General features: G+C 46.1%; 1 protein-coding gene across 1 annotated transcript in view; it reads left to right on the forward strand.

Moving 5' to 3' along the window:
• Positions 1-4704: 4704 nt before the first annotated feature.
• The window catches only part of LOC309390426 (DEP domain-containing mTOR-interacting protein-like), a 44182-nt gene continuing 35448 nt past the window's right edge, over positions 4705-13438 (forward strand). Inside the window, exon 1 of the mRNA XM_081949767.1 lies at positions 4705-4974. Within this exon, the coding sequence (XP_081805893.1) occupies positions 4889-4974 (86 nt within the window). The 5' untranslated portion in view covers positions 4705-4888. The remainder of the gene's footprint in view (positions 4975-13438) is intronic.

Genomic DNA, 13438 nt, shown 5'->3' on the forward strand with positions numbered 1-13438 from the left:
ATCCTGCTGGTTTTGACAGCTACTGCCCTTAACGTAATTAGTGCATTCATCATTTCATTTGTTGCTACTATTTTAGGCTCTTGCTATCACAGCAACATACAGGTTGCCTGCAAATGGGCTGACTTTTAGTTTGAGCCGAAGCTTCCCTGAACTTACCCATCCCGCTATAAAGTCCGCCCGTCAATGTTTAAAAGATACATGGAGTCCTTGGTGCGCTCTGAGCTCGGTTATTTGCAGACATTTCGCTACCCGACTAAGTAACATCATCAGTGATAGTGTAGGTGGGGGTGTGTGCTTATTTATATACCATAGCTTACTCTGCCAGTGTGAGTGGGAAGTTGTTGTTTTACCTTTATTTGGCTGTTTTTTTTACTGCTTGATGTTTGCCTGAGTTGGTATTTCGATCAACAGGCACATAGAGGTAAGCAACATTTACACACTGTTCAAAAACCGGTAGGAAAAAGAGATTTAGCAACATCAGCACAGTGAACTTTTATCACTTGCGTGAGTGAGGCTTCGCATGTGAGCCCAAGCCCCCTCCACTCAGATGCCCTCCACTTGTGAAAGTGCCTCTTCCAGGCATGATTGGAGCTTTGTGTGCTAGCACAAGCACCCTCCCTTCGCTTGCACACGAAGCTCCATTCACGTGATTCACAAATCAAGCTGTGCACTCACAAGTGACACTTGCCACTCACACACGCCGCCCCCCCCCGCCCCAGGTAGGGCTGCCAACCTGGAAAGGTTAGAGACCATGGCTTTTGCAACCCTCTCTAAGTGGTTTACAGAGTCGGTATATTGACCCCCAACAATCTGGGTCCTCCTTTTACCAACCTCGGAAGGATGGATGGCTGAGTCAACCTTGAACCGGTCAGGTTCGAGCTCCTGGCAGTCGGCAGAATTAGCCTGCAATGCTGCATTCTAGCCACTGTGCTACAACAGCTCTTAATGACCATTTTGCTTAGCAATGGAAATTCCTGTTAGGGTTCCAGATAGCATCCTCAATCAAGTTAGAGCCTGAGGATAGAAATTCCTCCGAGTTCCAATTTATTAGAGAAGCCATGTTGGCACATCTGGGAAAAACTCGAATTCGAAAGCTTCCAGGTTCCCCCAAAGTTCAAGACCCTGTCCCAGTACCCACATGTCCATCACATGGCCCAATCAGTCGCTGTCACGAAGAAAGCTTCGTCCCATCCACATCAGTCCAGCTGCAGGGACAAGACCTTGACTCTCTGAGAAGGAATGTTATGGCTACATATCTCCCATGCTCCATATAACCCCCCCTCCCAGGCTTCCACAGTAGAATATGTGGCAGGCTTGAGTCCCATGTAAAAGATGGCTTCCAAGCCTGACAGGCCACCCCCCTTCAGCAGAAAAATGTGTCTTGTAACAAGCATAACAATACAATACAATAGTAGGGTTGGAAGGGACCTTGGAGGTCTTCTAGTCCAACCCCCTGCCTAGGCAGGAAACCCTATACCGTTCCAGACAAATGGCTATCCAACATCTTCTTAAAGACTTCCAGTGTTGGGGCATTCACAACTTCTGGAGGCAAGCTGTTCCACTGATTAATTGTTCTCACTGTCAGGAAATTTCCCCTCAGTTCTAAGTTGCTTCTCTCCTTGATTAGTTTCCACCCATTGCTTCTTGTTCTGTCCTCAGGTGCCTTGGAGAATAGCTTGACTCCCTCTTCTTTGTGGCAACCCCTGAGATATTGGAAGACTGCTATCATGTCTCCCCTAGTCCTTCTAACATAGGAGGTTAACTTCATACACTAACCACCTCTCCCCACCCCCCCAACCCAGGGGGACCCTTTGGCTTATCACAATCTCCCAATTGGGAACTACCTGTAGTAACCAGCGCACACTAAAAACAGCTCGGCTCAATCCGTAAGTTAAACTTAACAAAAGAATCCCGATTTTGCCATCTAGTTTCACATTTTTTCACAAATGAGTAAACTACTCCTGATTGACCAATTCTCCTTCCAGAATTAGGGCAGTCGTTCCCAAGCAGGTGAGTTTCTTTCCTCTCATAATGAAAGAGGAAGAGGGGGGAAAAATCCCTCCTACCCCCTTTAAAAAACACTGGAAAGAGAGGGAAAAGGTTGGGAGAAGAGAGAAAAATCAGCACACTATAGAATTTGGGTTATTTATTTATGGTGCGGGTGAAGGAGAGCGCAAAAGTTGGCTTGAAACTCAACATTAAGAAAACTTAAGATCATGGTATCCGGCCCTCTCAATTCCTGGCACGTAGATGGAGAAGAAATGGAGATAGTGACAGATTTTATTTTCCTGGGCTCCCAGATCACCGCAGGTGGGGGACTGCAGCCAAGAAATTTAAAAAATGCTTGCTCTTGGGGAGGAAAGCTACGGCAAATCTAGACAGCCTACTCAAAAGCAGAGACCTCACCCTGCCAACAAAAGTGCTTATAGGCAAGGCTATGGTTTTCCCAGTTGCAAGGGATGGCTGTGAAGGGTGGACCTTAAGAAATGCTGAGCACCAAAGAATGGAGGCCTTTGCTGGAGAAGACTCTTGCGAGTCCTGTGGACTGCAAGGCGATCAAACCGGTCAGTCCTTGAGGAGATCAACCCTGACTGCTCTTTAGAAGGCCAGATCCTGAAGAGGAAACTCCAATCCTTTGGCCACCTAATGAGAAGGAAGGACTCCATGGAGAAGAGCCTCATGCTGGGAAAGACGGAGGGCAAAAGAAGAAGGGGACAGCAGAGAATGAGGTGGCTGGATGGAGTCACTGAAGCAGTCGGTGTGAGCTTAAATGGACTCCAGAGGATGGTAGAGGACAGGAAGGCCTGGAGGAACGTTGTCCATGGGGTCCCAATGGGTCAGACATGACTTCGCAACTAACAACAATATTTATTTAGGGGCGTAGGAACAGCTGCAGCCAAGACCGTTCTATACGAAAGCAGCAGCCACAGCCAACGCAATAACAACTACAGGTAATCCTCAAAGTTATATCGCTCCTGAGAAAAGTGGCTTAGAACCGTTTTTCACACTTAACCATCATTGCCGTATCACCATGGTCACGTGATCAGCTTATGGGGGATCTTGGAAACTGGCACGTATGCATTTATGACGGTTACCTTGTCCTGGGATCATGCGATCACCATTTGTAACCTTCCCAGCTGGCTTTTGACAAGCAAAGAGAAGAGGGGGGGAGGGGGGAGAGAACTAGATTCAGTTAACAATCAGACTATTCACTGAACAACGGCTAGGATTCGATGACAGCTGCGGCAACAAAGGTTGTAAGATGGGACCAAGCAGAATAGAATAGAATAGCATAACAGAGTTGGAAGGGACCTTGGAGGTCTTCTAGTCCAACCCCCTGCCTAGGCAGGAAATCCTATACTGTTTCAGACAAATGGCTATCCAACATCTTCTTAAAGACTTCCAGTGTTGGGGCATTCACAACTTCTGGAGGCAATTTCTGTTCCACTGATTCATTGTTCTCACTGTCAGGAAATTTCTCCTCAGTTCTAAGTTGCTTCTCTCCTTGATTAGTTTCCACCCATTGCTTCTTGTTCTACCCTCAGGTGCCTTGGAGAATAGCTTGACCCCCACTTCTTTGTGGCAGCCCCTCAAATTTTGGAGCACTGCTATCCTGTCACCCCTAGTCCTTCTTTTCATCAGATTAGCAACGGAAATTTTGGGATCAATTGTGGTTGTAAGATGAGGACTATCTGTGTCAAATCGCAAGATCCAACATGTTCCAAAGCAACTGATCTCAAGCTTGTTCTTCTCCTTCAGAGAGAACAGAACAGAATAACAGAGTTGGAAGGGATCTTGAAGGTCTTCCAGTCCAACCTGCTACTTAGGCAGGGAACCCTACACTACTTCAGACAAATGGTTATCCAACATCTTCTTAAAAGCTTCCAGTGTTGGAGCATTTACAAGTTCTGGAGGCAAGCAGTTCCACTGATTGATTCTTCTAACTGCCAGGGAATTTATCCTTAATTCCAGGTTGCTTCTCTCCTTGATTAGTTTCCACCCATTGCTTCTTGTTCTACCCTCAGGTGCCTTGGAGAATAGTTTGACTCCCTCTTCTTTGTGGCAGACCCTGAGATATTGGAACACTGCTATCATGTCTCCCCTAGTCCTTCTTTTCATTAAACTAGACATACCCAGTTCCTGCAAGCGTTCTTCATATGTTTTAGTCTCCAGTCCTCTAATCCTCTTTGTTGCTCTTCTCTGCACTCTTTCTTAAGAGTCTCCACATCTTTTCTACATTGTGGAGACCAAAACTGAATGCAGTATTCCAAGTGTGGCCTTACCAAGGCCTTATAAAGTGGTATTAACACTTCACGTGATCTTGATTCCATCCCTCTGTTGATGCAACCTAGAACTGTGTTGGGTTTTTTGGCAGCTGCTGCACACAGGATTATTTCCACCCATTGCTTCTTCTCCTGCCTTCATGTCCTTTGGAGAATAACTTGACTCCCTCTTCTTTGTGGCAGCCCCTGAGATATTGGAACATTGCTATCATGTCTCCTCTAGTCCTTTTTTTCATTAAACTAGACATGCCCAGTTCTACCCTTGACTCTGCCCTTGACCCTCATTTCTAGTGGCTTCCAGCTAAGGCGGAGCAGCCGTGGAAGGCAAGAGGCAGGACCAGTTCCACCTCTTGGCGTAGGGACGGCCTTTTTCTCCCCCCCCCCTCTTCGTTTACCTCTCGGTCTTTCCTCCACCCTTCCAGGCAAAGTAAGTAGCCTGCCCTTATCTCCCGTTAAAAGTGCTAACAAGATGTTTCTGGCACGGCGCCCCGTTCCGTGCAGAAAGGCAAACACGCTGGTGGAAAGCCAGACGTAGCTGCCTCGTGGCTCACAACACAGAGCTGTCTCTCTCTTCACCAGAGCTGGGTTTTAACCGACAGGTTGGGATGGAGAACCTGAGCAATATCTTCAAGCAGAAGGCCACCGAGCAGCATCATAGAGCGGAGGTTATGATCGCAGGAGAACAGCTCAGGTACGTTGGGTAACAAGCCAGCCATTTGGCATGTTATAAGGTCCTCTGCTTGAGAAGGATTGGACTAGAAGGCCTCCAAGGTCCCTTCTGGAGCTGGACCTTGCAGATCTCCTAGTCCATCCCTCTGCTCAAGCAGGAGACCCTGTACCATTTCAGGCAAGTGATTGTCCAGTCTAATAGTCTATAGAGATTCTCAGTCATTCAAGTCATGGTTGTCCCAAAAAGTGCTTTTTGCAGGAGGCAACTGGACTTTCTCATTTTTTTCCCCTTTTGAAGACATTTCGCTTCTCATCCAAGAAGCTTCTTCAGCTCTGACAGGACGGTGGGGAACGGGAATGATTTATATTAAATTCCAACTCCGTTGTTCTTTTATTCTGATCAAGGTTCGCTTTTTCTCTTTCTCCTGCTTTCCTTTTGGGAAAGGTACAACGTTTAGCAACATCAAGCAAAGGACTTCCCAAGTTTAAAAAAGGCTTCCTTAAAGAGGGGAGAGGGGAATTGCAAACTTGTCTAATTTATGTTTTAAAGATGATTGGCTGTAGACGAAAAGGGGGAGCTCGCTCTCTAACGCGGCACTAGAGATTTGAACCGCTGAGCTGCTAACCTTTCTGATTGACAAGCTCAGCATCTTAGCCACTGAGCCACTGTGTCCCACATAGATAGATAGATAGATAGATAGATAGAGATAGAAAGAAAGAAAGAAAGAAAGAAAGAAAGAAAGAAAGAGAAAGATAGATAGATAAATAGAGATAGAAAGAAAGAGAAAGAAAGATAGATAGACAGACAGACAGACAGACAGACAGACAGACAGACAGACAGACAGAGACAGATATCAGGCATGAGGCTTTTGATTTTACATTCAGGTAGTTTACAGGAAGACTCAATTTTGCAAGAAATTGTGAGGATGCCAAAGTCAATTTGACAATGAAAAAAGGATCTTTTTTTTTTAAAAAAGCAGCTTTCTTCAACTTGGTGCTCCGAAGAACATTGGCTCGGGAATGCCGGAAATTGAATTTCCAGCATCTTTGGCCTCTGACCGACTGAGGAAAGCTGTTTAAATTTTTAGTAGATCTAAAAGTAGATCTACTCGGAGTGGGAGAAAAACATGTTAATAATATTCCTAGTGCAGTTGACCTGGCATTCAGACCCCAAGAGAGATATGCCGTTGATTTTTTTTTAAAAAAAATCTTACCCAAAGCATCCTGTTCATTTATTATTTGACAGAGTAATTTTCTAAGAAAATTGTGTTTCTATAACTGATCGCTGGACCTCTGCCACAGGATTCATTTAGCTCTGGGTTCAAGTATCTTGCAGGATAGATAAATCTGGGGACTGGTAAAAATTCATTTGCTGATTTACATGTTCCCCCAAAATTTCCTTTTCCTAGCTAGGAAAAATGTGGAAGTTAACATGGGAAAGAAAAAAAAAACCCAGTAGGAGAAACACAAAGAGCCAAAAAAGAAGGAAAACTTGGATATTTACCTACCAAAAACTTGCGTAACGATGTTCTTACTTCTTACGGTAGTTAAACATGAGTCCTGAGTTTGAGAACAGTGCCGGTTTAACAAGATTTGGGCTTAGCCATTGGAATCGTTCCAATTCCGATGTTTCGTCGTGCAGATTCGCTCCACATTATACTTTCCTGAAAGTTTATGGGCAAAAAAAAGAGAAGCGTGAAATAAGGGCACTTAGGCAGGAAAAATAAAACACACAGGTATATAGAATAGATGGTAGCTGGCTCAATATTACTTCCTGTGAGAAGGATTGAGGTGTCTTGGCAAACCACCACTTAGGTATGAGCATTCAAAAATTTTAGCAACTGGTTCCCTGCCCGGTTGTTGGGTGGGTGTGGCCATGGTGGGCGTGACCTACTTGGCCTCCTGCACCACAGTGGGGTGGGGAGGGGCGGGAGGGGCCAGCCAGTCCTTGCAACTACCGGTTTGGCGAACCAGATGTAAAATTAGCATCTGGTTCACCTGAACCAGTCCAAACTGGCTAAATCCCACCCCCTGGGTATGAGCCAGCTGTGTGCTGCAGCTGCCAAAAAGCCCTATGTGATGCTAGCTTGCATCAATAGAAGGATAGTTTCAAGATTATGGGAAGTGATAGTACTGCTTTAGACTGCACCGGTGACAGACCACATCTGGAACCTTGCATCCGGTAATGGTCACCACGATACAAAAATGCTGAGACCCTAGAAAGAGTGCAGAGAAGAGCAGCAAAGATGATCAGGGGTTTGTTTAGAGGCTAAACTGCACAATGACCGCTTAAGGCAGGGGTGTCCAAACTTGGCAACTTTAAGACTTGTGGACTTCAACTCCAGAATTCCCCAGCCAGCTCGACTTACAACAATTTATTTAGTGACCGTTTGAAGTTACAACAGCACTGAGAAAAGTGACCTACGACACTTTTTCAAACTTACAACTTGTTGCGGCACCCCAGGATCACGTGACACTTTACAACCAGCTCAGATTTACGACGATTGCAGTGTCCCGGGGAGGGCCGTATGATCACGTTTGTGACCTTCTGGACAAGCAAAGTCAATGGAGAAGCCAGAATCACTTAACAAACATGTTACTAACTTAACAACGGCGGTGGTTCATTTAACCACCATCGCCAGGAAGGTCATCAAATGGGACAAAACTCACTTAACAACTTCTCGCTTAAGCAACAGAAATTTTAGGCTCAGTTGTGGTTGTAAGTCGAGGACTATCTATTATGGGGGAGAGTAAATTATAGAGAAGGCAACTGTTCATGGGGCCAAAGGAAATGTCCTCCCCCCCATGGAGTTGATCTAAGGCAGGGGTGTCCAAACTTGGCAACTTTAAGACTTGTGGACTTCAACTCCCAGAATTCCCCAGCTGGCTGGCTGGGGAATTCTGGGAGTTGAAGTCCACAAGTCTTAAAGTTGCCAAGTTTGGACACCCCTGGCTTAAGGGAACGGAGTATGTCTAGCCCAGGGCAGAGAAAATTCAGGGGAGATACCAATATTTAAGGGCTATCGCAGAGAAGACAGCATTGATTTATTCCCCATAGCACCCGAGGGCAGGGTAAGAATCAGAATAGAGTTGGAAGGGACCTTGGAGGTCTTCTAGTCCAGCCCCCTGCTCAAGCAGGAGACCCTATACCATTTCAGACAAGTGGCTGTAGAGTCTTTCCTTAAAATTCTCCAGCGATAAGCAGCTACAACTTCTGAAGGCAGGCTGTTCCGTGGGTTAATCGCCCTCACTTTTTTCCTTAATTCCAGGTTGCTTCTCTCGATTAGTTTCCATCCATTGTTTCCTGTCCTGCTCTGTGGTAAATACATTGACCCCCTCCTCATTGTGGCAGGCTCTCGAATGCTGCTATCGTGTCCCCACTAGTCCTTCTTTTCCCTAGACTAGCCAAGCCCAATTTCTGCAACCGTTCTTCCTATGTTTTAGTCTCCAGGCCTTTAATCATTTTAGTTGCTCTTCATTGCACTTCCCCCCCCCCACCAACGTCTCAACATCTTTGTCAGCGTCTCCTTTGCTTGCTTGCTATCAGCTGCCATAGTAACAGGGAGGGTGGGGGCTTGTGTTATTTGGAGGGTGGAATTACTAGGTACTGTAGGAGTTATCATGAAGGGAGTTTTGTTCTCACCGTCTTCTGCGCATGCTGATGGCTCATGTTTGGGTTTGGTCAAGGTCAACCGTCTCTGCATACCAGCCGAAGGAGGCCACTGGAAGATGCGCCCCACATGAGACCTTGGGGAGTTGCAGATTGGACATTGGGTTGGGGTAACTGGAGGGGGGGGTCTTGGGCAAACGTTTGATATGGAAACTAATCAAGGAGTGGAAACTAATCAAGGAGAGAAGCAACTTAGAACTGAGGAGAAACTTCCTGACAGTTAGAACAATTAATCAGTGGAACAGAAGTTGCCTCCAGAAGTTGTGAATGCCCCAACACTGGAAGTCTTTAAGAAGATGTTGGATAGCCATTTGCCTGAAACGGTATAGGGTTTCCTGCCTAGGCAGAGGGTTGGACTAGAAGACCTCCAAGGTCCCTTCCAATTCTACTATTGTATTGTATTGTATTATGTACACGTTTGTGCTTTTTTGCTTCAGATCTTGCTTCACTTAGTTGTTTTCATGTCCGGTAAAAGTGCCTTTATCTCTACTCAAATGGAATTGGGGGTTTTCTTTCTTGGATACTGAAGGAGGCACATCTGGCAATCTTTTTTGTAATGTGGTGACCAAAACCTGATGCAGTATTCTACATGTGGTCTTACTAATACTTTATAAACCAGTACTAATTCTTTGTGTGATTTGGATTCCAGACCTCTGTTTATACAACCCAGGATTGCTTTGGGATTGCTTTTTTTTTTTTTGGCTGTTGCCACACACCGCTGGCTCATATTTAAGTGATCATCCAATGAGATGCCAAGGTCCCTCTCCCAGTTACTGTTTTAGAACCACATTTCGCCTAATCTGTACTTGTACCCTTGGTTTTTCCTGCCCAGGTGCAAAACCTTGCTTTTCTCCACATTAAATTTCATTGATCCCACCTGGAAATAAGGAAGTTTTTGACTGTGAGTACAATTAATCAATGGAACAACCTCCAGGAGTTGGGTAGATTTTCAAGAAATGATTGGACAACCATTTATCCGAGAAGTATAAGGACCCCTGCCTTGGGCAAGGGGGGGTTGGACTAGAAAACCTCCGGGGATCCCTTCCAGCCCTATGATTCTATGACTCTAGTGAAGACAAGACAAAAAAAAAAGATGCACATAAGGAAGAGTAAGAAAGAAAATGTGCATTATAGCAGGAGAAGCTGCCTGCTAAATATGTACAAATAATGAATTAGCAGGACAATAGCAGGAACTTAGAAGACTATGGGGAAAACCTCATTCAATCCTCATTCCTTGAACTTCATTTTCTGCTCTCTGAGCTTGCTTGTATCCCTGCAGACGTTTCATTACTCAAACTAGGTAACATCATCAGTGCTAGTGAGGAATGGGGTTTGCTTTCAGTTTATATTCCGGATGTCTTGTAGTTTCACTTGGGAACATCTAACTATCCTAGGCCAGGCAAAATCCAAAAATGCCAGGGAATTTCTAAATAGCCTGGCACTTTGACAAATCAACAGACATATTAGACATTAACAATATCTATAGCCTTGATGGCGAACCTATGGCACATGTGATGGAAGTGGCATGCAGAGCCATCTCTCCAGGCATGCCAGCTACTCTTCCAGGTGCATGCCGGACAGCTGGTCTTTGTGTGCGCATACGCGCCAGAAACCGGAGGAGCAGGTGACCGGCACACATGCGCACACTAGAGACTGAAAGCTCAGCTTCCCAGCATGTGCATGTCTGCCGGGGAAGTGCTCTTTCGGTTTGTGGGCTCCCATGCATACGCGCTGGGGAGCTGCTTTTCTGGCTTCCAGCACTCCCACTTCTTCCCATGATCTATGCAAAGGAGACAATACAATACAATAGCAGAGTTGGAAGGGACCTTGGAGGTCTTCTAGTCCAACCCCCTGCCTAGGCAGGAAACCCTATACCTTGATTAGTTAGCACCCATTGCTTCTTGTTCTACCCTCAGATGCCTTGGAGAATAGCTTGACTCCCTCTTCTTTGTGGCAGCCCCTCAAATATTGGAAGACTGCTATCATGTCTCCCCTAGTCCTCCTTTTCATTAAACTACTAGACATACCCAGTTCCTGCAACCATTCTTCATATGTTTGAGCCTCCAGTCCCCTAATCCTCTTTGTTGCTCTTCTCTGCACTCTTTCTAGAGTTTCCACATCTTTTTTACAACATGGCTACCAAAACTGGACGCAGGATTCCAAGTGTGGCCTTACCAAGGCATTATAAAGTGGTATTAACACTTCACGTGATCTTGAGTCTCTCCCTCTGTTGATGCAGCCTAGGACTGTGTTGGCTTTTTTGGCAGCTGCTGCACGCGGCTGGCTCACATTTAAATGGTTGTCCACTAGGACTCCAAGATCTCTCTCACAGTTACTACTATTGAGCAAGACAATCACCCAGTCCCAAAGAGAAAAAGACTCCAGCACTTGTCCCCTAGTAATCAGCACCCAGATCAGCATAGATTAACTCCAAGGTTAACTTCAGACCAACAATCAAGTATGCAAAACTCCAATCAAGAAACTGCCAAAGAGCCATCAGTAAACAGCCCAACCAAAGAATCTCCAAGACCACCCTCATCCACACAGCCAGGCAAGACACCAGAATATAAAACTGATAGCAAACAGCACTCTTTGCTAGCCCTGGTGATGTTCCCTAGTTGGGTAATGAAATGTCTGAAAACAAGCAAGCTTAGAGAGCACCAAGGATCCCTAACTCCTGACTATTTAATTTTATTTTTTTTTACATCATTTTTTAATTAAAAGTTTTACAAACGTTGTAAAAACCAACATCAATTAATAAAGAGTGGAAACAGGAAAGAAAGTAAAAAATAATAAAGATGGAAAAAATGCAGAAGGTAAGGAGAAAAGAAAAAGAAAATGAAAGATGTTTTTATTTCCTTTGCAGCAAATATAGAATAATTTAAAAATTAATTTAAGAATGTTTATTAAAAATAAAAAATACAAAATTATCTCTTACCATATGAATATAAAAAAAAAGTTCATGTTTTTCCACTATACGTTTTCTTCCCCAAATCATGCACATTTTTCTGTTTTATACAGAAAATGTATCAGTGGTTGCAGTCCCCCATAAATGTAAATCGTTTTTCCCTCTAATCAAAGAAGTTCATTTAGAAGTTCCATCATCTTCATACCTTGTAGACAGCGTCTACCAACTATTTAATTCTGAACAAGCAATGCCTCTGTGTTGGCTTTTGCAAAAAAAAGTCTCAAAGTCTACGAATAGAGAGTAAAAGACCCAATAGTTTAACGTCCTTAATGAAAGCTCCATTTCAAATGGCAAACTTGGTGGAATTTGAAACCTACATTTTTGGGACTAGCTGAGAAAGATTCCAAGTTCCACTTTTTCTTCCCCAAAAAGATCGGAACCAAAGGCCCAGAAGCTCTCTGTTATGCAGCTATATCTCAGGGGCTGCCCCAAAGAAGAGGGAGTCAAGCTATTCTCCAAAGCACCTGAAGGTAGCACAAGAAGCAATGGGTGGAAACTAATAGAGGAGAGAAGCAACCTAGAACTAAGGAGGAATTCCCTGACAGTTGGAACAATTAATCAGTGGAACAGAAGTTGCCTTCAGAAACTGTGGGTGGTCTAACACTGGGGGTTAGACTAGAAAACCTCCAAGGTCCCTCCCAACTCTGAAATGTCCTTGTCCACAAGTCTTAAAGTTCCCAAGTTTGGACACCCCTGGAATAGCCTTTAGGGGGCTTGCAGAGTGCTCCTGGGGCTGCTCCCCCCCAAACGAGCAAAAAATGGCCCGTTTTTCGCAAAAAAATGGCCCATTTTTTGTCAAACAAATTGCATGCATAACCTTTAGGAGGCTTATAGAGTACTCCTGGGGGCTGGGGGGCATAACTGAACAAAAGACGGCATGTTTTTCACTCATTTCTGCCCTCCCCACCCCCAGGAGTACTTTGAAAGCCTCCTACAGGCTCTGCACAGCCATTTTGCTGAAGGAGGTGGGGTTTCGGGGGACAAAAAATGCTATATTCAGTGTATAAGATGCACCCAGATTTTCAGCCTCTTTTTTGAGGGGAAAAAAGGTGCATCTTATACTCCAAAAATACGGTAAATAACTAAACAACTACCGTATTTTTCAGAGTGTAAGATGCACCTTTCCGCCCCCCCAGTGGCGTAGCGTGGGTTGTCAGCACCCGGGGCAAGGCAAGTAATTTGCGCCCCCTAACCCGAGGGTGGCCCTACTGCAGCTGCCCCTGGGTCGGCATCAGTCAAGTGAGGCTCTCCATGCTGGCCTCCTGCCTTCCTCCCGAGGAGGAGCTCGAAGGGCAGCGGGAAAAGGCTCGACTGAAGGGAAGCAGGTGCCGCGGGGGTGGGAGGCGCACCGGGGGCTTTGGGAAGGCGCCTGCTCCCCGGGGCGCTCCAGGCGGAGTGGGAGGACGCGGTGGCGTTGCAGCGGCGGGCAGACGGAGCGCAGCGCCGTTCTCCTTCGGCTCCCGCGGGGGCGGCGCGGCGGGTCTTGGCGGCTCCGCTGGGAGGTAGGCGGTGCGCAGGAGGGGCCTGGGCGGGCCGGGGCCGGGGAGCTTAGTTCGCGGGCCGAGCCGGGCGCGGAAAGAGGCGGCCACAGTCCGGCAAAGGGCGGTGCGGGGCGAGTCAGGGCGCCCCCCCAGATGTTGCGCCCGGTGCGGCCGGCCCCCCCTGCACCCCCCACGCTACGCCACTGCGCCCCCCTAAAAAAGCATGGAAATGTTGGTGTGTCTTATACAACGAATACAGCCATTTTTGTGAAAAACGGGCCGTTGTTTTGCAAAAACGGAGGCTTATTTACCTTCCCTCAGCCTCCAGCAGCCCTCTGCAGGCTTCAGCAGGGCTGGGGCAAGACAA

The sequence above is a fragment of the Natrix helvetica genome (assembly GCF_964273705.1).
Source record: "Natrix helvetica genome assembly, chromosome: 3".
Taxonomy (NCBI): Eukaryota; Metazoa; Chordata; class Lepidosauria; order Squamata; family Natricidae; genus Natrix; species Natrix helvetica.